Consider the following 26,805-nt stretch of genomic DNA (forward strand, 5'->3'; position numbering starts at 1 on the left):
ATTGAAGCGACAAATTCACAACAAGACAGGTAATCTTCATCTTAACTGTGACAAGATACAGAATGATGAAGAAGAAACAAAAAAGAGGAGAAATTTTGGAAAAAAAAGAACAAAGAATAAGTTAAAAGAAGATGAAATTGCTATTATCCATGTCCCCATCTTAATCACAATCAACTTGACAGACTAACCTTACCATGTTACACAAGTTTCATCATTTAACCCTAATTGTCTGTTACAATGTAATTACATTGCCATGGTTTCGTTTCATTACAATACAATCTAATTATCACTCAAATGGTTAAAATGGTTGGCTAAAAATTAACCAAATATGAAACCTAAAATTTTCATTATTTTTGAGAAATAAAACTTTTTTTTCTGGTATTGATTAATGTACTTTATTTTTTAGCCACTCATCTTATTAGCTTGACTTGTTGTCTCTCTATTGTCAACAGTTAATCAATTAATTGTTAATAACAGTTAACAATTACAAGCTATTGAAATAAATATTTCCTATTTTTTTGTATTTCTGTTTCAATTGTTGGATGAAAAAACATTACATTCAATGACAAGGTTACACAGATGTAGTTGATGTTGAGGAGCAACAACTCCAAGGGTTAACTGAAGGTGTCAAGACTGGGAGTTTAACTGAGGATTGATATTAGTACAATGAAATGTATTGAAAAAAATATATCTAAGATAAAGGATGAAAATGGAAGATGCATGATGAAGATGAGGGCAAAAAAGTGTAGCAAGATATTGATCCGTGTGTTTGCTGTGCGATGGTTTATTAAGTTTGATGACAAGAATCCTCCTCATCATGTTGATCATCTTTGTGCTCATCATTTTGGACAAGGTAACATCAATCGAAGCATCACAAAGATGATCAACATGAGGATGATCAGGGTGAAGAATCACGTCTTTCATTGAATCTATAGGTTCGAAATAGGGAACACATCTTAATCGTCCAACACTAACACAATTATCATTAACATCTAATAATTTATATCATTATGAATATAGCAATCATGTAAAATTGACATTGAAACATTTTCCTTTTTTCTTCTTTTCTTAACCTTCTCTTCATTTCCAATTGATTTGATCCAATCTAAATTCAACTTGATTGGTTAGTAATTGAAAATTTACGTTAAATTGTTTGATTGGGTCACAAAAAACGCATAAATGATGATATTATTTCATGAAGAAATGAGTGAAGAGAAGTTGGTAAAAATTGTTTCATTGTATGATTAAAGACTAAAAAATGAAATTTGAAGGCAAAAAATGGCAACAAAAAGACAACAATTGTAACGTGAAGAGGAAAATGAGAGAAAAGTGAGTTTACTCTTTACTCCTCCTCCTTCATCATCATCATACTCTTCATCTTCATCATCTTCATCACCATTTTCATCTTCATTTTCATCTCGAGTCTCCCACTTTTCTTCATCTTATCCTTCCTTGTGTAACTCCATTGATTTTAGTTTGTTTAGACCATTTTGTGATCTTTCTTCAGGCTCTCTCATCTTTTATCATCATTTGTATCTTCACCTTCATCATCCTCATCACCGTCAACATCAACATTATCATCATCGTTTCTTCTTCTTCTTCTCCCTGAAAATGGTCACAATTTTCATCATTTTCATAGGTAATCCTTAACTCGATGAGCGACCCACTGATAGACCCAAAGAGACACAAGAAAAAAGCAGCAACATAATGATAATTTTAATGGTTCAATTGAATTACGTGCAATAATAGAAACTTTATTTTTGCTATTCTCGATATTCGCGATCAAACCTTGATCATTATCACGTCAATTGTTGATCATTAATTCCTCTTCACCTCAAAATTCAATTTTTTGACAATCACTTTAATTGTTTCTTTGCTTTCTTTTGCCAGTTTCTTTGCTTTTTTTTCCCTGAATACTTTTCAATCAACTTCCTTATGTTTACCAATGTTAACACCAATTGTTCAACATCACCTTTACGAAATACACTTCCTCGAGTAACAATCAAAGATAATCCAATATGTTCAGAGGAACCTCATTTAACTGGTTCACACTTTAATCAATCAACTGAACAAATTATCACCTCATACCATCATCCTTCTCAATCCTCTCATCTTGATGCAATCCATAGACAGACTGGATTAACAACAGCTAATCAAGGATCATCTTGTTTAATTTACACTCCAGACTCATCTAATCAGATTAATCAACAAAGTGTAACCGGATTAAATGAGAATCAACCTTTCAATGATTTGGTTCATTTTTCAACGGCAACATTAACAAAGTCTCATAACTGGAAACGGTTAACTGTTTACATTGTTTTAATTGTGATTCTGCTTTTAGTGATACTTAATGGAACAACAACGATTTGGATAATGGCACAAATTAGCTTCTCAACTGTAAGTATAATTAATTTGCAATAAACACCAATAAACGTAGAAATCAATTCAAATAATGATTAGATTTGATCGTAAATAAGCAACAAATTATAAAACAGTTTACTCTTCAGTGACAAGATATTGAACAAATTAATGGTTTGGAATGAAAAAAGTAACATTTTCTGGTTATTATTGAAACAGAACAATTTGTTGATTGAAATTCTTCTTTTAAGTTGAAACTTCAAAAATACCAATCAAATAGTTCAATCAAACAATTAGCTATTTCATACAATTATCTCAATAATTGAAACAATAGACAGAAGTTAAGAAGATGAGAAAGTCACAAGTCAATAAGTTGACCAAAGAATGGAGTAAAAAGGTTTACAATCATTAAATTGGTTTAACAAGTTGATTTGTCTTTTATATTGAACTTGATTAATTGAATTGAATGATATGTTTGGATTTTAACTGCTTTTTTGATCCGTAAAACAGTTTGTTTTCAGTGGGTTAACATCCAAGGTTTAAGTTGAAAGGTAAAAGTGTTACTTCAGATGATTGATGAATTACATGATGATTATGGTGATCATCAGATGATTTGAGTCAATGAAAATGATTTCATACAGGGCATCAAAAGTTAAACAAGGTAAATATTGAACACATGGAACAGGGTTCATGGTTTTAGGATCAAATGTTTTCCGCTTCAATTGTCTTTATCACACTTTTGTTGTCATATTTTCGTTGACCCTTTGGATTGACCTTTCTCCTGTGGATTTTTCATCATCCCCTTATCATCATCACCATTATTTAAACTCTTTCCAATATCTTGTTTATTGAAGAGATCATCTCTAATATCAACATCTTAATCAATTAACTAATTCTTTATTCCAATCACTGTTTACTTGTGTCATTGAATATTGTATTTTTGTTACCACCATTTATTACCATCACTACATTTACTGTACAAAACCTAAATTATATTGTTAATCATAATCATAATAGTGATAATAACATTAATAATGAATGTTACTAATACTTTTGCTTCCAGATTTTCACTCCCAATAGTTTATCCTGTTTCTGCCTCACTTTTTTTTATTAACATCACTTGTTAATATAATAATAGTGTGGCTGTTGATATCATGTAGTGAATCCCTTTGAATCAACCTGATATTTTGTCAATATTTGTTGATTAACCGGTTAAATGGTGATGATGATAAATCTAATGGTTATAATGAATCATAACAATTTCTTGGGGATGATGATAGTTTTATAATATGATCAGATGGCCACATAAGCCTAGAAATGAAAGGAGGGAAAAAGAAATGAATTAATATTTTCATATTTTTAATGTTGATATCTGATCATCACTCACCTTTTATAGTAAACCAATTGTACATCAGATTTCAAGTTTAAATCCTTGATGAACCAAATGAAACAGTAAATTAAATTATCAGAATCATCATTGGAGGTTTGAGGTGACAAGACGCTATAGTTTGCTTGAATTTACTAGCTGAGAGGAGTAGAAAACAAAATTGTCGTTAATTGCAACACTTTACTTTTAATTAATTGAACATTGAAACATTTGAAAGTTACTTACATTGAGTTGAATCGCATTTACATTGATTAACTTATTTAACTGTCCTCAACAGTGGAGTAACATTAATCAAACATGTGTTGGAAACATTTTAGCTTGTAACTGCGGCTTGTAACTTTAGGCCTACACAGTTGAAAAGAGTTGGCAATGAATTTTAAATTAATATTGATTTTTAATTCACACAACTAATAATTTTAAGGTTAAACAATTAATTTCGGTTAACATAATAATAACAAATCTTGATTATTACATTAAAAATGTTATTATTTTTCCTTACACCTTATTTAACTTTTATGTGAGGCTGCATGAGAGCCAAAAACAATAATTTATGGCTTGTAACAGGCTTAAGCATCACTGGCTAGAAGGGAGAGAGCCACATATGGCTGGAATCTTAGTTGACCATTTTTACTCTTATAAATCAAAGTTAAATTAATTAATCTAGTTATTTGAGACAATAATTTATGTCATCAATTAATGTCTACTTTTATTAATAAATATATACAACATCAAGAATCTGGTTAATCATCCAGGATACTCCAACAGTTCAATTAAATCCACAAAAATAAATCCAACTCTAGACCTTTCACCGCTATGTCAATCTCCATTTGTATGTGCTTTCACCTCCTCACGGTTGTTTGATTTAAACCAGATGATAGATTATTATGTTTGAATTTTAAATTGTTTCAAGTTGATAATTATCCAGTGAATTTACCTGTTATTATGTATCAACTTTTGGATAACTTTTCATCATTCTTTAAGTGTTTACCCTTTCAAAATCTATAAAGTTGATATTTGTGTTTGATCGTTATTAACAGTTTACTTACCAAGTTTTGGATACTTTATCAAAACTGGTAAATTGTTTTTCTTTTTATACTTCACATATCAAATAATGATCAAGGTTTAAGGTTAATTAATTTATGCTTAAATGTTTACTTAAACGGTTGATCAACATGAGCTGTAAAAGTGTATGGTTTAGGCTCAGGCCTAAGGCTGTTGTTGAACACAATGAGATTATAACTCATATAGTGAAGCAAGTGGAAAAAACAGTAAAATTAGAAAGAGGAAATTGAATTTCTCTATTGAAGGTAAAGTTGATTTTATAATCATCATGATTGTGTTTGCAATATGAATAGATAATTTGCAAGTTTCAACAACATTTGCAGGCTAAAAAAGATAGATTGGAGCAACATCTCGTTGCTTCCATTTTTTGCATTTTTTGTTCAATTCTTTCCCACCTTATTCAGGAACTTTTTTTCCACTTTCTTTACCATTTATTGAATGATAATTACCCTTGGAGTTTTTATCATCTTTTCACCTATTTCACTATTTAAATAATTTCCTTTTCCTTTACAGAATGGAATGGGAAGTTTATCAATAGATTCTCAAAGTATTCAACTTAATGGTCAAGCCTATTTCCTTGAAGAAGTTTTTTCACCTGAAATTTCATCCCCTAAGGTAAGTAAATTATCATTAAATTTTGATAATTCATTTAGCCTCACAATTGCAACCAAGTGTTAGGCATTATAAATTATCTCTAACATTAATTTGACATTTTTTTTCTCTCCTTCTCTTACCATGTTGGACTTTTTTTTCCTCATCCAATTGTGCTCGTCAGGGTAAACGGATTCGAATCCATTCTAAATCTAGAACTGAATTAGGATTGAAGAATGGCCAAGGAAACGTTGTTAACAAATTACATTTAACTAGATCAAGTGTTGTCGCTGTTACGGACCAATTAACAATCAAAAATCATTTGGGAAAAACACTCCTTTCATTAGATGACTCTGAACTTAAATTAAGTCCAACCAGACTTAAGATCACAGGTAACACACCATTTTCACCTGTATCAAAACATAAATAAGTTATAAATGATGAGATAACTAACTCTTTAACCATTCTCATCATCATCATCCTCTTTCTAGGGTTAAACTTAATTTCCGTTATTTTGCTCTTATATCTTATTTAATTCCCCTTCTCATTAATTCATTCTTATCATCTTAAACAATCCAGGCTCCAAACCGGTTGAGCTACAGGGTTCAATTCAAACTGCTTCCGTTAAGTGTTCACAATCATCATTCCCTGATCTCTCCATAAGTTCATTAACCAGAGGAATATTAATTAGAGGAATATCTCATGTCAATATGGATGCAAATATGGGTTTAACAACAATTGAAAGCCTTAAAGATCTCAAATTTATATCAACATCCAGAAAGGTACGGAAACAAGCATCAAGTGTAAATTTGGTTTCTGATTAGGAGCAATTAGGATTATCAAGTTCATCCAAGAAAATCAATTGTCGTCTTAATTTTAGCTCTTCGTGGTTCTTCAATCAATCAACTTGGTTACTTCATTTCTCCATAATCCTTATTTTACTTGATAAACATGAGCGTCTTCTGCTTCTGTTGTTTTTTTTTATCAAAGTAATTAGCAAGGGTTAGATAATTGATTTGGCCAATTTAATTAAAAGCAAAGTCATAGAGACAGACAAAAGAATCAAAAATCTTTTCACCCAATTAACCTTTTACCCAGCAAATGCATTAAAATTTATCATCAGCTTGTTATTACTTAGGTTTTTCCTCGTTCACCTGAATTTACACTTGAATTCATTTCTATCGATTAACTTGTTAATCTTGGAATCAATTTTGTCACATTATTGATCTTGCACTACATATTGATATAAGATAATAAGAATTGAGAAGTAATAGTAACATCTAACAATTTAACATGAAAAGTAAAATATATTGTATCAAAATGACGCTCAAAATTAATCAAAATCAAAGTGAATGTCAAAGACAACAAAAGCTAACAAGTGAAAAGACAGCTCAAATCATTGTAATTGTATCTTTTTTCCCTCTTCAATCTTACCATTAATTTATATTCATTTTAAGATAATGAATTACAATTTTAAATGGTAAATTAACATAGAAGAAAAAAATTAAATTAGATAATCAGTAAACCTTACATGCTCTTTGTAACATCTACTTATAAAGGTAGGCATTCAACAGCAGCAAAAAAACGAGAAACAAGATTGCATATAATTCAGGCTTGGTTAAACGTTATTTCACGCTGGTTAGCAATTCCTATGAAAAAATCAAAACAACTCAGCTTGAAATAAAGAATGAATGAAAAAAAATTATCCTCTTATCCTTCAATAAGTTTTATAGTTCAGTCTTGATGTTTTACCCTGACTTTCTTAATCCTAATAATTAAACTTGAACTCCTAACAATGTTTAACCTTTTCAACTCTTTTGTTTCAATGTTAACCAAAATATAATAATAATCATTGACTTATAGTAAATTTTTCCATTTCCATTCCATTTAGATTAATTTAAATGCAACTTGGATTGTTATGGACAATTTGAAGACTGTTATTGCGAGTCGATCTGGACGAAGTTATCCCAACATATTATCCCTTTGTGCTTGTCCAAATGGTAATCTATTTCTATCATCAAGTAATAATCAATGTAATGCTCATGACACTATCTGTGGTAATCATTATTCATTTAATGATCAATCTATTAATAACAACTTGGTTACATCAAAGGATCAATCTTGATACCTGTCATCAACCTAGCTTGAAATTTGACTCAACACTTTGCTTTTATTGTTTTGTTCATAATTTTTACATTGAAAACTTTATAAACTCAATGCTGATTGATGTAAAATTGTGTATATTAAATTGGTTTACAAAGCATAAAAATTAACAATTATACTGTTATAGTATATGAGATATTATTGTAATTGTTGGTTATGATGGTGAATTCAAGAAGGTTGAGATGAATCAAATAAAACAAAACACACGGTCAATATTCAGACCAAACAGACATGAAGTCAAAATATTCAATTTAAACAAGTTTATTAAAAATTGTTGTAGATGATGAAGAAGCAATTGACAGATTCAACTTAAGTGAATTAACACCAAGAGGACAATACAAAAAAGATACAAAACTAGTTAAGTTTAAACAGACAACAAAAGTACACCATCGACATACAATATACACCATAAGTGTTAGTGTGACATTTTAGGTATTTATAGTAGGCCAGGTAAGACAGCCCTTTTGAGTCCTCGGTGAGTAAGAGTTTGTTTGACGGTTGAGATGGACAAGTGGAAGAAAACCAAGGAATGTGAGTTCCTCTAGGGATTTGTGTTTGTTGGTAGCAAGAGGTTGAAAATAGCTTAAGTAGGTAAAAATGGTCAAGTTGAAGGGTCAAAATAGCTTCTAGGTTTAAGGGGTGAAATTAGGTGTTGTAGTTAGTTAGAGTAGGCCAATAGTAAATGATTAAAGAAAAGATCAAGTTATTAGGTTGAATGGTTGAGATACAGTGGGCACTTTCCCTAGGACTTTTGAGGGTTCATAGTTCATGGAGAAACTGAGGTTTTCTCATGAACTATGAGTTGTACAGGTAAACAAATGTTACCAACAGATTTGTCTCAACAAGAGGAAGCTAATGATATGTAGAAATATTAAGGAATATCAGAGGTTCCTTATTCAGTAGCTTCATGTGGTGAAATGTACGGGAAAAGGTAAAAATAAGGGTTTTTCATAGTTATCAGTGAAATGACTTATCAGGTCAAAACTAATTATTAATCATTAAGTTCATGATGATGAACTATGAGTGAATAAAGTGTTGAATGTTAGTCAGAGTCATTATTGGTGAAGTTGGAAGATGAAACGAGAAAAAGTGAAAAAAGTCAAAAATTGAAATGAATTTAGATTAAAGGTAAATCATGACTAATAAGTCAAATTGAACATTTAGATAGATAGAAAGGTTAGTTTAAGTTATGATAAATCAAGTAATGTTGATATTTTCAACCAACAGCCTCCCTTGCTATGAACAAACACAATTAACTGATGTTGAGCAAATTGATGCATTTGCTTAAATTTGCTGGTGTTAACGATTTGGTTAACATATCGGCTGGTTGCTTAGTTGTTGGAATATACTCAATTCGTATTTTACCATTTTCTTGATGGTCTCTAATAAAATGAAATCGCATATCAATATGCTTGGTCAGTTTCGGTAAACAGCTATTTTTTGATAAAAGGATTGCTCCTTGGTTGTCACTGTAAATGGTGATTGGAGTGGTTATGTTGACATGTAATTCAGTTAGCAACTGAATGTACCACAAAACATCTTTAGTACATTCCGAGATTGAAACGTATTCAGCTTCGGTTGTCGATAAGGCAACACTTTTCTGGAGTCTCGAAGCCCATGAAACTGGTGAATCTCCAAGTGTGACAGTAAAACCATTTGTTGACTTTCTTTTAACCAAGTCACCGCCAAAGTCAGCATCACAATAACCATGTAGTTGAAGATCAGGATTAGGATAATTGTAGATGATGCCATGATCAATTGTACCTTTAAGGTAACGGAAGATTTTCTTGATTGCTCCCCAATGAATTTCGTTGTAACATGAGTTGAATTGGCTGGCTTTGTTAACCTGAAAGGTAATGTCAGGTCGAGAGATGATCGAGAGGTACAATAAAGCACCAACAGCTTCTTGATATGGAATCGATGCATCAGGAGCATCATTAGTTGCAATTAGTTTAATGTTAGGATCGCCAGGAGAACCAATTGGTTTACAATTTTGCATGTGAAATCGTTTAAGTAATGATTTAACGTAAGTAGATTGCTTGATTTTAATTGATGATCGATCCGGACTCTGAACTATCTCCATACCTACAAAAACTTGAGGAGATTGGAACTTCATGTCGAAAGCTTTTGATAAAGAATTAGTTAATTTTTCAAGTTCATTTTTGTTAGTACTAATGACAAGTCCGTCGTCAACATAAATGACACAAATAGTTAGTGCATTTTGATTGTTAACAAAAATACATTGATCAGCTTTACACTGAGTGAATTTATGGTTAGTAAAAAACTCAACAATTTTTGCATTCCACTGACGTGGAGCTTGTTTTAGGCCATACAAGCCTTTTTTCAATTTGAACACTTTACCACTTTTGTCATCAAATCCAATCGGTTGTCGCATATAAATCTCTTCGTAGAGATCACCATAAAGAAATGCAGTTTTAACGTCGAACTGTAATAAATACATTTTGTTAGCAGCAGCAATTGAAAGTATTGCTCGTATCGAGTCATAACGAGCAACTGGACTGTAAGTCTCGAAGTAGTCCACTCCATATTTTTGAGAGTAACCTTTAGCTACTAATCTAGCTTTGAACCTCTCAATAGTTCCATCACTTTTTCTTTTGATTCGGTAAACCCATCGACATGAAATTATTCGTTTACCTTTTGGAAGTTCAACTAAATCATAAACATTGTTATCATTTAAAGATTTCATTTCATCTTTCATTGCGTTTAACCAATTAACTGAGTCTGCTGAACTCATCGCTTCATCATAACTTAATGGTTCCAATATATTATCAGAAATTGAAGCAAGACACATGTTAACAAATGAATTTCCTTTTAGATTTAGATTGGTTACTTCGTCCTCATCAAGTGGATCATAAATTATTGTCTCATCACTATCAGAGTCATTTTCATCTTCATTTTCATCTTCATCATTGACTCCACATAATTTTCTCAAGTTAACAACTTCATCACTGTTAACACTGTCAATTGTAGCTTCACCATTATCATCATTTTCAGAAAATTTTACATTACAGGTGACACTAATTTTGTTGGTAAATGGATCGTAAACACGATAGTTTTTTGTTGACTCGGTATAACCGATGAAGATACATTTCTTGGACTTTGCGTCCCACTTCTTTCTCTGTTGATCAGGTATTTTGACGTAAACAACACAACCAAAAACGCGAAGATGGTCGTAACAAGGTTTTTTATTGTACCAAAGCTCATAGGGTGTTATCCCTTTATGTTTTTTGTTAATTACTAAATTCATTACATAGACAGCAGTGTTCATTGCTTCGGCCCACAGTCTTTTAGGTAATTTACTTCCGAATAACATTGATCGTGCTAATTCAGCAATTGACCGATTCTCTCTTTCGATCAGTCCATTCTGTTGAGGAGTATAAGGACAACTCAACTCGTGAGTAATAACATTGTTTTTCAAAATAGTTTCAACCTTATTATTAACGAACTCTAATCCATTGTCGGACCTCATTATTTTTACCTTTGAACCGGTAACCTTTTCAGTTTCTTTAATATGTTCATCAATTTTAGCAAAAGTATCTGATTTATGAGCAATAAAGTAAATTGATCGAAAAGAACTAAATTCATCTTTTATAACTAGAGCATAATTTGAACCTTTAATTGATGACACTTCCATTGGACCAACTAGATCGCAATGGAAAGCTTCACCAACCTTTACTTCTCTAGGTACTGAAGTCTTGAATGACTTTGAACACATTTTACTCTTCATACAGCCATCACAAACAAATTTATTAGGGTCAAAATCAATCTTTATTTTAGGTAGCAAACCTTCTTTGGACATTTCAATGATTTTATGGACGTTGACATGGGCAAGTCGTTTATGCCACTCACTTAACGAAGCATCTCTAGCAATTAAAGCAAAATTATTTTCATCTTTTCTAGTCTTCAAATTTAAAACAAATGAGTTTCCGACTGGTTTACAAGTCATCAATACTTTACCCGACTTACTATCACTAATTTCTGTTCCTTCTAATGAGGAAAATAACTTGTAACCCTTTTTCATTGCTTGCATCCACGAGAACAGGTTAAACTTACCAAGACGAGGTGTAAATAATACATTCTCAAGTTTACAATTGTTCCACTTTTTACCATCAAAGCATTTAGCTAATACAGTACCTTTAGCAATACCAGTAATTTTATTACCATCTCCAATAGTCAAAGGTATTGGATCTTCTAATTCAACAAATTCACTAAAACTATTGATGTCACTTGTACAGTGATAAGAGCAACCTGAATCCCAATACCAAACTAACTCATTTGATCTATCTTGATGTGCTGTATAAGCAATATCATGTTGTTCATTCATTTCATTTTCATTATTGGTCAAAGCTACATTAGCTTGTTGTTCGGTATTTCTGTTTGAATAATTATTTCTATTGGAAGGTAAGTTAACATTATTAGGGCGCTGAAAATTCCTATTTCCTCTGAAATTATTGTTGTTATTACTTGAGTAATTTTGTCTGTTAGAGTTATTGTTATTATTGAAATAATTGTTACTTCTGTTTTGATTGGTAAATCTGTTTGAATTATTCCTGAAGTTATTTGATTGAGAATTAAAATTGTTTCTTTGATTGTAGTTGTTGTTATTTCTATTGAAATTATTGCTATTGTTGTTGTTGTTGTTTGGTCTTCGTCTACAATCATTTTTCAGATGTCCTTTAAGACCACAATTGAAACAAAATTTATCTTTCACATTATAATGAATTTTATTCGCAGGTTTAACTAACAAGGCTTCACCTTTCTTACTTGGGTTACCTTCATTTAAACGTTTCTCTGTTCGCAAGAGATTAGCTTTCAACTGAGCTAAAGTAATTGAATCACCTGTATCTATTCTCATTTCAATATTTTGTCTAAAATTTTCATAAACAATTGGTAAATCATCCAAAACTTTCATTACCAGATTTTCTTCATCAACATCAATTTTACGATCTTTATTTAACTTAATAGCAGTCTCAAGTTCGGAGAAATAACTAGCAACTGTGTGAGCCGAAGTGAACTTTACTTCAATGATTTTTCTTTTAACACTAAACGAGCTTTGTTTAGTTCGCTCTTCTCGAAAATTAATTATATTGGTAAACATTTCATGAGCAGTGGTAGCATTAATAAATAAACTTGTTAGACTTACATCTTCGGAATCAATACTAAGCATTATTAGCTGTTGAGCAGTGGAATCCTTGACATCCCATTCATTGATTTCGGTGTTTCTTCTAGTGATGTCACGTTGAGTGAGAGTAAGAATCTCATCAGCATTATATTCAGATGGACGTGATGATGAACCGTCGAGGATTTGAAGTATTCCTTTGGATTTGCAGATGGTTTCGATGGATCTCTTCCAAACATAGTAGTTGGTCTTGGTCAATTTAATAACTTGGATATCGTTGGTAATCATGATGGTGTTGTCAGTGATGGTTATTCAAAAGGATGATGTTTAACTAGTAGACACAATAGCCAATATTCAGGCTCGAAGATTTAGTAACAAATACTAATGACAAAACAAACACAAGTCAGCAAAGCGTGACTGGGCCCATAACCTGTTGGTTATGATGGTGAATTCAAGAAGGTTGAGATGAATCAAATAAAACAAAACACACGGTCAATATTCAGACCAAACAGACATGAAGTCAAAATATTCAATTTAAACAAGTTTATTAAAAATTGTTGTAGATGATGAAGAAGCAATTGACAGATTCAACTTAAGTGAATTAACACCAAGAGGACAATACAAAAAAGATACAAAACTAGTTAAGTTTAAACAGACAACAAAAGTACACCATCGACATACAATATACACCATAAGTGTTAGTGTGACATTTTAGGTATTTATAGTAGGCCAGGTAAGACAGCCCTTTTGAGTCCTCGGTGAGTAAGAGTTTGTTTGACGGTTGAGATGGACAAGTGGAAGAAAACCAAGGAATGTGAGTTCCTCTAGGGATTTGTGTTTGTTGGTAGCAAGAGGTTGAAAATAGCTTAAGTAGGTAAAAATGGTCAAGTTGAAGGGTCAAAATAGCTTCTAGGTTTAAGGGGTGAAATTAGGTGTTGTAGTTAGTTAGAGTAGGCCAATAGTAAATGATTAAAGAAAAGATCAAGTTATTAGGTTGAATGGTTGAGATACAGTGGGCACTTTCCCTAGGACTTTTGAGGGTTCATAGTTCATGGAGAAACTGAGGTTTTCTCATGAACTATGAGTTGTACAGGTAAACAAATGTTACCAACAGATTTGTCTCAACAAGAGGAAGCTAATGATATGTAGAAATATTAAGGAATATCAGAGGTTCCTTATTCAGTAGCTTCATGTGGTGAAATGTACGGGAAAAGGTAAAAATAAGGGTTTTTCATAGTTATCAGTGAAATGACTTATCAGGTCAAAACTAATTATTAATCATTAAGTTCATGATGATGAACTATGAGTGAATAAAGTGTTGAATGTTAGTCAGAGTCATTATTGGTGAAGTTGGAAGATGAAACGAGAAAAAGTGAAAAAAGTCAAAAATTGAAATGAATTTAGATTAAAGGTAAATCATGACTAATAAGTCAAATTGAACATTTAGATAGATAGAAAGGTTAGTTTAAGTTATGATAAATCAAGTAATGTTGATATTTTCAACCAACAGTAATATAACAATTTGTTGAACTTTTTCCATTAATCCACTTTATTCTAGCAATCTAATGAACACTGAATAAAATCAAGTGATGAGTTTCACTTTTAGAGTCATTCGAGTACAATTATTCCTGATTGATTGATTGACCGACTCAACCAGTCACACCGACAATATCATGTCAACCTGGTTTATTAAAAAAAAGGGATGACATTTTAAGAAGTCATTTATCTTATCCAATCTGTTTGAAAAACACTTGACACTGTAACAGGGAATCGATGAGATTTCACTTAACTGTCAATCAATGAATGTGTCACAAATTATGAACAAAGTTAAAGTCAACTCAGAATATAATCAAATTGATATTCATAATTTAAAAGATGATAAAACCAGGAGACAATTGAATAAACAAACAATGAAACCGGTTACCTTTTTGGGGTCATTAAAAAATTTACAAAGATCGACTCCCTATCAAGTACGGATCATTGATACTTTTAGATACAATATCTTATTAAAATCTTAATGTCATCTTTGGTTGAGTAAACAATTTACAGTATTGCCTTTTTTGCATTTTATTTGAATTAATTATTTATTAACCCAACAACAATCTTTATATTTCATTTTGTGTACTCAATGTTGCCATTTATTTTACCTTGATTAAATTAAATTGCCAACAATAAAGGGAAAAGTGATACGAACATCTAATAATCAAAAGGCAACTCTATTTTGTCACTTTTCTCATCTCATTTCTTTACATGTTAAAGATAAAAAGTTTCGTCTTTTTTTCATGGTGCTCTTCAAGTTTATATTAAATCCTGTAAAATTGAAAATAATATACACAACATCAGCTGCATTATCATCATCATCATCATTGAATGATAATGATGTCAACTCTTTCCTTGTGACGAAAAAAAAGGTGTTACAGGTTTACTGTAAAATAAAGCTAACAAGAAAAAAAAGTGTTGTATTGTACTGTGAAAAGACAAAATTAATTTACCCTTTTCTTGTGTCAATCAATTTTAAAGATAATCATGATGGCAAAGTAAAATTAAACTGCAACCAACAACTAACAATCTAATTATCAAAGATTTGCTATTAATAACCTTCAACCAGCACATAATTTAGATGATAAAAGCAACAATGATTATATCTTTATTGTTTAACCCTGCCATAGGAAGTGAATGTTGAAAATCATATTTCTAATTATGGAAACTAGAAAAGATGAGCTCTGTGATTGTTACAAAGGAAACTTAATTAACCAAATTTAGTCGACTAATTATTTCAAAGATTTTCGCAAGATTAGTTACAGGCAACTTTATTGATTCTGTATTAGGATGGTTTCAGTTTGGATTAATGTGATTCAAGACACGAATATTTCTTGTAACTTGTTATACCTTTTTGCTGAACATTTTTTGTGTCAACATATTTGTAAACATCCATGTATTATTTGCTATACTTGTAACATGTTTTTTCATGGTAACATTTATCCCCTTCAAAAGAAATGATAATCTTTTTGAATGTTCAGAATTTTACTCCAATCTTTTCATTTTTTTCCTCCAAAAAAACCATCTTCTAAACCATTTTACTCATTATATTTAGTTTAAGGTTGAATTGATACAAATGAACAATCACTTGCTTTTTGATTTCAGTCGTTTTTTTCAACCTCTCCTCATTTCTTATTCAATCTGTTCAACTTTTTAACTTCCTAATGTTTATCCACAGACAGACAAACAATCAGTTGATTACAATTGCAAATAACAGTAAAGGTTTGTTGACATATTAATGTTATTCATCTTATTCACGCACAGCAAACAGTTTCAATAAATGGTGTTGATGAAGGTGAAAAATGGTTAAATCGTGATAATATGTCAACAGATTGACCATAACTGGATTAAATGTTTACCCTGTGACTTGAATAATAAAAGGTAAAAATGAAAAGCTGAGATTGAAAGTAAAATTTTTCAAATCTTTTCAACTTCACTCCATTTCCAGGGTTAAAATTGAATAAACTGAACAACCCAAAACAAGAACCCAATGTAACACATTTACAAGCTCATTGATAACTCAAGCTTTACTTAATGATTGTTGAAATTTTATCAATTCCTTGGTGACTAATGAAATTAATAGCTAATAGAAGGATGCAAATAAACAATCATATTGTTGAATAGCAATCAAATTTAATGTTTGTGCTGTTAAATTAGCTTTTAAGGGTTTAAACCAATTCTCAAAACTTAAATATAATTGTTATCATCATTAATACAGCTTCAATTTTTATACGCCTTTTGAACGTAAAATGATAATTTCACTTTACCTTCACCATTACACCTTACCTTTTTTACGGCCTTTTAAAGGTAAAAAGAAGAAGATGAATAAAAAGGAAAAATTATTCTCATCTTTGATCATTATTATTAGCATTATCGTTACCATCAATGGCAGAGTTATTAAGATTGTTGAATTGGTTGGCAGAAAAAATGGGAATCAAAAATTTAGTTACATGAAAATGTATGCTTAAAGTAAAGAAGCTTTCATATGATTCAAATATAATCCGCTTTACCCTATCATCACTATTATTAATTCATTTTTTTCACTCAAACATGATGGAAACAAGATGATGAAAAATATGAAAAAAGTAGAAGCAAGCTTAATATCTTGTTCAATCTCAATACTGAATTTTTTCACCTAACATGTGTTACGCTTTTAATAGTCAATCAAATGGTTATTTGAATTGATCATTTCAATAACAGCTGAACAAATGAATAAAGAAATGTTTCTGTAAACATATTTTACTAATACATTGAAAATGGTTGAAAATTGATGAATTTACATTGGAAAAGGCTATTCTGTTTTGTTTTGTCTTTTTTTCATGATAAATCAGGTTGAACCGGACTCGAGTTTCCTGTTTTACCTTTTAATTTTCCGGTTAATTTTGGGTTTAAAAATAAACCTTTAGGTTATTTATTATGATCAATATTTATTGTTGAAACGACTGGAAAATTGCAAAATGTGCAAAAAATCAATTGTTTAGGAAAAATCTTGACTTCATCTGGTTTGATTGTTGTTGTATTGTAGGTTTGTGTTACACATTTATTCAAGTCTTGTTAATTAATGTTGGATTTTGACGACTGTTAATTAATGATAATTTAGGAGTGGAACTGTGCAGTATAAAGGAAATGTTGATAGATTAGTGAACAACTGAAAAAATTTGACTTAGATGGATACTGTTGATATACAGTCGTTTAATGTCTGTCAACTAATTGTGATATTAACTCCCTGGGAAGGTTTATTAGTAAGCTTGTTAACAACTTTTCAATTTGTATCATCGCCTTAATTATAACAGCTATTAGATGAGAGTAATAATAACTAAATTAGACTTGCTCTTAATGGTGGTAGAGTTAACATGAGAAAAAATAAGTTGAAAAAATTAACAATCATCCAGCGGCTTTCACTAATAAGTCTCATAGGAAATTATGAAAAAAGTTGTGCTAATGATAGTTTTTTTTGTGGCTTATGATAACTTAATTTGACTCAATTGTGTTTCCTGGAAATTATTATTGGATTTTTTATGTTTAATATTCGATTGTTTGGAAAGTATGATTTTTTAATATCTACATTATTGTAAAATTCAATGGATTTGTTTTTGTATTGTTTTCATCAGGATTGATAAAACTTCATTTAAGGTCTAGATTATATCTATTGGTAAACATCAATCTCAATTCATTCATTCATCTTTCTTCAAACCAGGAAAAACACATTAAGATTATAATAAATGTTGAAAAATAAGGATTTCTTATATTTTAGGATCAAATCAATGTTTGTGAATTTTTTGATTTTGACAAGGTATGGTGAGATATAATATTTAGCCATGTTTTTGCCAATAAGTAATATTTTGTGGAGAATGAACTGAAATTGAATTACGGCTAATTTATTTGAGTTTGGATTTGGGAGCGCGTTGTTTTATCAATTGGAAATAAATCGAATAATGTTAATTTTTAAAATGAAAAGGATTGAAATATGTCAATCCTTTGTTATCCCATTTATTATTATTATTTAAACTTGGTTGGAATGGAACAAAAGAGAGACAAAAACCGTCGTCTTCAAGATTATCCGTTGTCTGTTTTTCTGTTTCTCTAGCTTTTCTTGATGGTGTGTGTGTGTTTATTAAATAAAAATTAACTATGATGACGGATTATTTGTGTGTTATTTTATAGCAAGCAATTCAAAACCTAAAATGATTTCATTACATCCTATATCCTTGGTATTGATAAGCTCCAGGAACAGAGCTACCAGGGAAAACTCCAGGTACTCCTGGTGGTACAACAGGTACAACAGGGACACCAGCGACTCCGGGAGCAGCTCCTGTCATTCCTGGAGGTGCAGTTAACATTAATTGGGGTTCAGCAGCTGTAACGAGATGAACAAGGATAGTAATTATAGCAGATAATAATTGAAAATTTAACCAATGCGATTAATTTTAATTCAATTTAGGATGAAGGAAGGATGAAATAAATTATAAAATGGTCAAACTTATTTGTTAATCGTTTAGAGAAGGTTTTAAATTAAAAACTTGCTGCTAATGAATAGAGTAAACCCTTTAAAATAAGTTACACCACAGTAAGTTAATTAATAATTTAAAGAAATACTAACCATAAACTAGAGATTTCTGCTCTAAAGCAGTTTCTTCGAGTTTTTGATCCACAGTTTCTCTTAATTCGTCCACTTTGCTAATGTACTCTCTCATGATATTGATAAAATATGGCATAGCATATTTCATGATATCATGCCTCCATGCCAGTTCCATAACAACATCGGGATGAAGAAGATCATAACATTGGAATAGAGATGCAGCAAAGCAAGTATAGTTTTTACGTTCTAAGAACCAAAGTAAAAGATCTTCTGCTACTTCGGGATTCTTTGATTCAGCAGCGTATTCCATAGCATCTTTATAGAGCCCATCTTTTTTACAAAGTTCAACCGATTGTTTCCATCTGTTATTACCTTTGTAAAGGTATGCAGCGATACGTCGGAATTCAATTAATTCATGTTTCTCAAGTCTCTGGGCCAATGCAATATTGTCAAAGTTATCAAATGCATCAATTGAGGTGCGTAATCCTTGATAATCTTCTTCCTCGATCAACAAACCGTTAAGAGCTTCATTAATAGCTTTGTTGTTTAAGCTTTGAACCGATCGCAGATAAGCTTTAACTAAAGGAAGATGATTAGTTTTGGTAAAGAATGTAACTGCTCGAGTGTGATCCATTCGAGGTGCCAGTATCAAAAGCAAATCATTTAAAAGCATTGGTTTGTAATCAAGATAGAATTGGATTGCCTTGTAGTAAAGTTCAATATTTGCTACTTTGGTTATCATTTCTTTGAAATGGCCCTCTCTCCAAGCCTCTGTTGGATGAGACATCATGGTAATCACGGCATTGTCAAACTCTTCATATTTATCATAAAGGAATACCAATTCTGACCAAAGATGCGCTTGTTCAGCTGCCTTTAAAACTTTTGGGATATTCACACGAGACCAGAAAAGTTCCAAGTGTTCTTTCATCTTAGATGGTTTATACTTAGAGTAAAGAATAGCTAACTCTGTGAACATTCCCATGTGGGCTCTTTCAAGACCTATGTAAATAAATAATCAAGTTAGAAGTGACAAAATTGGTCAAAAAGCAAACAAAAAGTTTAATTATAATTAACTTACCGAGAGCAGCTTCTAATAAACTGATAAGTTCTTCAAAGTATCCTCTACTTTGATAATAATTGATAAGATCCTCCAATTCATCAGCATGAACAACAATATGCAAACCACACATTTGTGCTAGTCTAAATTCTTCGTTATCAACACAAGCAAAGCAAACCTCTTTCCAGGTTCGGGTAGAATTAGCTTTACGGGCTGAATCAACGGCTCCTTGAAACTCTTTAAGGTGAACTAAGGTTATTGCAAGGCGGCCAAAGTTGGACACATTATTGTATAAAAGTTTAGCCGCTTCATAAAGAGTATCTTCAAAACATCGATCACCAACTCGAGAGATATCAGCATGGTTGGGTGCTGAAATGAACTCCTCAAGATCAGCGAGTCGACCAGTTTTAGCGTAAGCATAAAGCAACTCAGATTCAATACTAGATTCACGCGCCTTTTTGCGAGCCATTTGCAAGTATCGAACCAAATCTTCCCAGTGATCAAGTTTATGTGCAGTAGCAACAACATCCATATATGCTGATGGGTCTCCTGCTTTGATGAAAGAGTCAATTGCTTCTTTAACCATTCCTTCAGCCAATTGAGCTCGAGCTAATAAACTCCATACAGCTGGTTCGTTACATCTTTCAGCAAATTCATAGGATCGATCAAGATTTTTAATATGATCGATGAGAACTTGAATAGCTGAGGTGTTGACATCAAACTTTTTGAAGATAGCAAAAGCTTCTTCGAACAATTCAGAGCTAATAGCAATATTAGCGATATCAGGGGCATCATAATTATCCAATCGATTAATATATTCCATAACTCTAGTTCTATCGGCTTTAATAGCAGTCAATATCAACAAATTTTGGAGATTTCGGTGATCAGAGAAGGCAGAATTATCTAAAACAATCTTCTCTAACAGCTCAATCAGTTCATTTGGTAAATCAGCAGTCATAAAGGCTTTAACGGTAACTGAAATATCTTCAGGGTCTTGTGTTTCTGAAAGAGCAGTTTGAACAACCTGTCAAGAAACAGTTAGAATTAGTTTAAAATTCACCAGTAAAGCAATTTTTTTACAAACCTGGTCAATAAGTTGTCGTCGGAATGGGTTACTTTCAATTAATACTTGTGCCCAAAGCTCAGGGTCTCTTCGCTTGACAAGATAACGTGCTTCACTTTTGAATAAGGAATTTTCATTGCAAACATTGATCAACTCGATATCGCATTGTCCTCTTTCATAAGCAACACAGGCTAGGTGAGGGTTACGTTTTTCACAATATTTACCAACAACTTTGCTGTCGTAAAATTGATTTTCTTTCAAAAATCTTTCAGGATTGTTGTTGGAATCAATGTAGATTTTGGCTAATGCATTATGGGTAGCTGCTTCGGTGCAGCCTTCATGAACACGCATTTCGAGCCATGGAAGTAAAAGCTTGAGCCGATTTCTCTTTTCAACTTCTTCAACTAATTCATCAGTTGAAAATTGTCCTTTAACTACCATGATCAATTGTTTGATAACATCTTCCGAGCAGTCAACATCTAATAATCCACCAATTACTACAGGCAATCGAGATGGATTAACTTTTTGAACATAGATCTCAATATATTTTTGTAAATTGTTACGATAAAGGTAAAGAACAAGATCATGAACGAAGTCAAATCGATCGCAAACAATAATAAGAGGAAGTTGATCAGTTAATTTAGCTTCTTTGAGGAAATTTTTAACACGCTCTGCGTTATAACAATTACTTTCACGACATATTCTTTCAACCTCTTTTATCTGACCGGTTTTACAGGCAGCCTAGGAGATAATAAGAAAGAGAATAAGCATTATTTCTCTAATTCAACAACAAAACATTAAGAAAATTGGAAAATTAAATTTCAATATTGGTAAAAAGCTAACACTAGTACTTACTTGAATATATTTGAAATGAACTTCTGGATCTTGACTAAAGTTGACAATAGAACCAAGGAAATAGAATAAACCTTCGTAACTTTTGAAAGACTCGAAAAGTTCAATAAGAGATGTTGTTGTAAGTTGTTCATGATATTTAGTGGCAACTTGAACAGCAATTTGAAGATTTTGCCTGATGTTGTGAGTCAACATTGCTTTAAGACATTCAATCGAATCTTCTACGGAGAGTGTACCGAAATAGTTGACAAGCCATTCAGGGTTTAAAAGATGTGTATGAACGATCGCCCTCTTAATATCATACAGGTCAGTATAATGTTCTAGGGCTCTTTGAAGTAATCCTGCCTTCTCACAAAGTTGAGCAACATGAGCTCGATCATAATGAGTGAAAACTCCGTTGCCTAAAATAGCATCAGCTACTTGAGGAGCAGTGACCAAATTCATTTCCAAAAGACGAGTTTGAAGCGGTCCTTCGGTGGGTCGGTTATGCTTAAGAGCTTCGAGAAGAAAGACGGTGCATGGCTGAACCAGATTTGATTCCATAAAAACGTCAACTATTTGGTTAATATCTGAAAGAGGTTCTTCATCTTGAACTAGCATTTGAGCAAAAGCTGCTCCTTGATCGGGGTTGGTTCTCATCACTTGTCGCAATAAATTGGTATAATCAGGGGTGTATCCAACCTTTTTAGCATACAAAACAATTTTTTGAAACTGTCCAGTTTCTGCGAAACACTGAATAACCTTATTTGGTACATTGGCTCTTAAATAAACAGACAGAGCCAAGGTGGGATCCACGGCTTTAACTAAATCTCCAAGTTCTTCACTGCACTCAAGCTATTCCAAGAAAAAATTTAGAAGAGCATAAAATTAATTAGTCAAGGGAAATAAGCCTTTTAAGATAATAAAGATTGGGATAAAATTACCTTATCATCTTTTAACCACTTTTCTAGTAGTTGTTTACGACCTTGTTGAAGAACAGGTCGACAAAGCTCAAGAGATTCAAATTTGTTGAGTTGAAAATGATCCAAGAGAATGCCAAAATACTGAAGAAGAGGTGAAGTTTGGCCAGGTTGAGTTGGCACTTGTTGGAATCTACGAATGGTTTCAGGGGTCCTTAGAATACCTTTTGGTGCACTAGCTGCTACTTTTGCAGCTTCAGTATATTGACTATTGGCAAAAAGAGTGTTAAACTTGCGGACAAACAAATCTTCAGCGCCTGGAAGATTGTTACGAGCAGCAATCCTTAAAGCTAAATCAGGATTGGCCAAAGTCGTAGTAATATATGGAATGATATTCTCTTCGTCTACACAAACCGAAAGAACTTGACCTTTACGGTTGACACCTATGATACCGCTAGTCGGCTCATAAGGTGCAGTAACAAAAATGGTATCTCCTGTAATACGGTTCATGTATATACAGATTCCGGTTTCAATATCATAAAGATGAACATAGCCAAATTTAGTGATGAGATAGATAATGTCATATTTAGTAGAGATCTGCATCGCTACAGGAAAATCATTTTGTGCTTCAGCAGGGAAAAATACATCTACTGCTTTTTTGGGGTATGGTTGATTACCGGTAGGTGGTTGACCGACTTCTATTATATGGAGCTGTGTGCGAAAAATGACAATAAAGAAAAGGGAATCATGAGAGAATGGAAAAAACAGTGAGAAATAAATTAGAGCATAGAAGAGCTCCTTTTATTGATATTTCAATGAGTAGACCCATTAGACCAGTTACCTTTCCTCCTTGCGCTGTTCTTGCAGCGAAGCAGAATAGAGTTGAAGGCTCGGAGTTACCTTCCATCTTAAATTTAGAGAAAGCAGCAGCATGGCCTTCAATAGGTTGGCTAACTTTACGTTCAGTTGAATATAATTGCATAGCTCCAACTACCCGATTTTGCTATAATCAGTAAAATTAACAAATAAAATATAAAATAGATAAGTTAGCAAAAATGGAGCAAAAATAAATGGTTATGTTTGTCAAGACAAGAATGTCAAGTGCGCCCTCACCATATGGGAGAGGAAATTATTCAATAAGAAATGACATACCGAAGCAGATATACCAATCAAAAGTAACCATTGAACTCTATGGTCAGTTCGATAGTTGATTATTTGGCATCCTTGAAGAGATGCATGACGATCAAACATTTTGACAGGCTGAGAGTCCCCTTCCATGCTCCAATGGTAAACTGCTCCTTCAGTAACCAATGCAATAGTATTAAGATTGATCCACTTCCAAAAGACAACATCCTCTGTCATTGTATGAGCTTTCATTTTTGATTTCATTTCAATATTGAATATTTGTAATGTCCTCATCGCTTTCAAAGCAATAACTTTAGATGCGGGATTCATGATGGCTGAATCGGCGGAAATAGGTCTACGAATCGGTGTAGTAGGATTAGACATGTCAATGATAACGACCTGAGCCGAGTCACCAACTTTCTCTCGGACACAGATAAATTTATCTGACTCCATAGTAAGAGTATTGAATGTGATGTTGGCCGCATTGATTCCTATTGCTGTGAGCTGTAAAAGAAGAAAAAAATTAAAATTTATTGACAAAAAGGCAAGAGAACAGGATAAATGAATGAATAATATGTTAGAAGGGATATACGCTAAAAGGGGCGGCAAGTTGCATTACTTAATCTGCAATGTCTGACAAGTAACACAAGGAGTAACACTATCACTGTCTGAGAAGTTAAGACCAAGCATTTGTCTGAATCATGTTTATCAATATTTTTGTTTAAGAACATGTTAAAAAACTTGACCAATATAAAATTAATCAAACGAGGAAATTGGTTATGTTGAATTAAGATAATAAACTAATAGGTATTTAAGGTTAAAACAGTAAAACAATAACATAACTAGAACCAGTACCGGTTGAACGATTAAAAAAGCAAGTTATTATCTATCTTCACCAATGGAAAAAACTAATCTATTAAAATGAATGATGAAAAAGATTCAATTCTTACCTGAAGATGCTCTTGAAATTTAATTGGAAGTGTTTGAGACATGATTAAAATAATTAATCCAGAGCCTAGTAATTAAGAGAGGCTCAAAATAATGATGAGACAAGATTCACATCAGCATCAAAACTCAATCCTGAAAGAATTGAGACAATTAGGTTCACTGTAAAGACGTAAGATGGCGGAGTTTTATGTAATTTCTCGGTTTTTCTTTTTCCCGCCAGTAGCTAAGCTTTTCAAATTTCTTATTAACCAATCTTTTGATTAAATATCAGATTGATTAGCTTTTCAATGTTTTTAATTTTGTTTACATGTGAACTAAATCAAAGGAAAAATTTTCTCACTGTCTATTTGGAATGTCAATTTTACCATAGTGTTTAATTTCAACATTTTACAGTTTTCTTCGTAATTTTTGCAATGCAGCAATTATCATCTAATACCCTACGCTTTACTGGCGATAATTGTGAATTTATTATCCTGACAGAAATGGATATCAATAGTTTTAAATTTATCTTTCTATTAATGTGACGCTTGTTTTTCTGGTGGTTGATCTGAGTTAAATATCCAGCATATTAGATGGATGATCCAGTTGCTTCCAGCTCTGGTAACAATTCCACGGGAATAAACGAGAGTGATTCTCAAGTGAACAGTTGCTGCAACTTCATGTCTTGTTTTAAGTCGAAAAAAATTGATTCAACTCTACAACCAGCTGAAAAATTATTTATTCATTGTTGTACCATCTTTATACTTTCTTTTAGATGTTTGGCCGCTAAGAAAGATACAATTTATTCGGACAAGTTCACCAAATTCATGGACATTATGGCTGATGTTTGCTCTTTATCTTCCTTTAATGAGCGTGAACGTGATAGACTGTTGACTGTATCTCAGAACCGAGCTCAATCATTTTCTTATTATTTGCACATTTCGCTTATTTCAACTGATGCCATTGAAAAGATTGCTTCTCGAGGAACAGAAGATCGTGTTTTCTTAGCTGCTGAATACGTTGACCCAAAAGGCAAGCTTCGTTCAAAGACTATGCAATTATTTCAATTCGCAGCAAATGGTAAATGGCTTCCCTACTACAATTACATTACTAAAAAGAAAGACTCTTTAATGTTACCTTTATCACATTTTGTTGTTGATAATGACCAGACCATAAGCTTGAAATTACTAATTGTGAAAGCAAAGTCCGAGATTTGCCCGTTAAAGGGTTCCTGGTGTTCAAAAACACAATCAATGTTGATTGTGACACTAAATCCTTCACAAATATATTGGAATGGTGTCGTCAAATCTTTTCCCGTTTCAGAAACACCACCAGGATTACCAACAATGCGATTAAAGATGAAATTAAAGTGGGCTTTAAAGCCTAAACTGGCCAGAGGAGGTTACAATTTATTCAGGAAGTCGTGGAAATTACATGACCAACTTTTAGTGCGATTTTTTCATTATAGATGGAGAAAACGTGCCAATCTTCAATCATCTCATGCCGAATGTCAAAGATCAAAACAAAGAGCTGCAATGGTACCGATGGTTTTCGAAGAGGATTTGCCAAACCTTTACTGGGATGACCCCATTAAGCCATCTAATTTAGATTTTACTTCACCATTGTGTAGTAAATTTTGCTGTTGCTCTGAATGGTGTTCAATCTATGCCTTCTACAATGCCAATCCAATTGTTCGTTTCGTTGTAGGACAAAATCAAAATTTTTTTCTTGTTCCTGACACTCTCATCATACCCTACCATTTTAAATCAATTTGTACATTAATCAATTTGAAAAATTTCTACTGTCCCAGCATGTTTGCGTCTATTCTTCGTGCTGTTTACTTTTACATCAACTCAAGTTTGAAAGCTCGAGCTGGCCATAATGAAGAAGCCTTTTGGAGAAACAAAGGAGCCCGCATTTTGGCCGAAGGATACTGGCTTCTAAGAGACTGGTTCGTTCGTCCTGAAAGTTTCACCTTATCCAAACATCCTTTTGATGACTATCCCGATTCAGTTAAATACTTTGCTGATTCATTAACATGGCTATCAAAGAATCTGAAAAAT

General features: G+C 32.3%; 2 protein-coding genes across 2 annotated transcripts; one reads left to right on the forward strand and one right to left on the reverse strand.

Annotated features, from left to right (window-relative positions):
* The first annotated feature begins 1,425 nt into the window (after nt 1-1,425).
* Nucleotides 1,426-7,709, forward strand: LOC107368567 (delta-sarcoglycan). Its single transcript, XM_015936415.3, has 5 exons — nt 1,426-2,397; nt 5,321-5,422; nt 5,583-5,790; nt 5,978-6,180; nt 7,290-7,709. Exons 1-5 carry the CDS (start codon nt 1,936-1,938, stop codon nt 7,521-7,523), a joined length of 1,209 nt encoding a protein of 402 aa, XP_015791901.2. The 5' UTR covers nt 1,426-1,935; the 3' UTR covers nt 7,524-7,709.
* Nucleotides 7,710-18,178: 10,469 nt separating this feature from the next.
* LOC107365599 (clathrin heavy chain 1) lies at nt 18,179-24,895 on the reverse strand. The gene is made up of 9 exons (XM_015933132.3): nt 24,766-24,895; nt 23,843-24,319; nt 23,532-23,693; nt 22,715-23,401; nt 21,795-22,625; nt 20,961-21,680; nt 19,898-20,900; nt 18,841-19,818; nt 18,179-18,597 (listed from the first exon to the last, which is right to left on the reverse strand). The coding sequence occupies exons 1-9, from the start codon at nt 24,805-24,807 to the stop codon at nt 18,434-18,436; spliced, it is 5,064 nt and encodes a 1,687-aa protein (XP_015788618.1). The 5' UTR covers nt 24,808-24,895; the 3' UTR covers nt 18,179-18,433.
* Nucleotides 24,896-26,805: the final 1,910 nt, after the last annotated feature.

This window comes from Tetranychus urticae, chromosome 2 (assembly GCF_039701765.1).
Source record: "Tetranychus urticae isolate SD_2017Ah chromosome 2, NJAU_TeUrti_SD_1.0, whole genome shotgun sequence".
NCBI classification, from domain to species: Eukaryota; Metazoa; Arthropoda; class Arachnida; order Trombidiformes; family Tetranychidae; genus Tetranychus; species Tetranychus urticae.

What these genes read in the sequence shown, in the direction of transcription:
- LOC107368567 (XM_015936415.3), top strand. Translation starts at nt 1,936, where the DNA reads ATGTTTACCAATGTTAACACCAATTGTTCAACATCACCTTTACGAAAT. An exon ending in CTGAAATTTCATCCCCTAAG is followed by an intron (nt 5,423 to 5,582) that starts GTAAGTAAATTA and finishes TGTGCTCGTCAG; the next exon opens with GGTAAACGGATTCGAATCCA. An exon ending in TTATATCAACATCCAGAAAG is followed by an intron (nt 6,181 to 7,289) that starts GTACGGAAACAA and finishes CATTCCATTTAG; the next exon opens with ATTAATTTAAATGCAACTTG.
- LOC107365599 (XM_015933132.3), bottom strand. Translation starts at nt 24,807, where the DNA reads ATGTCTCAAACACTTCCAATTAAATTTCAAGAGCATCTTCAG. An exon ending in GACGACAACTTATTGACCAG is followed by an intron (nt 20,901 to 20,960) that starts GTTTGTAAAAAA and finishes GTTTCTTGACAG; the next exon opens with GTTGTTCAAACTGCTCTTTC. An exon ending in TTTATTAGAAGCTGCTCTCG is followed by an intron (nt 19,819 to 19,897) that starts GTAAGTTAATTA and finishes TTATTTACATAG; the next exon opens with GTCTTGAAAGAGCCCACATG.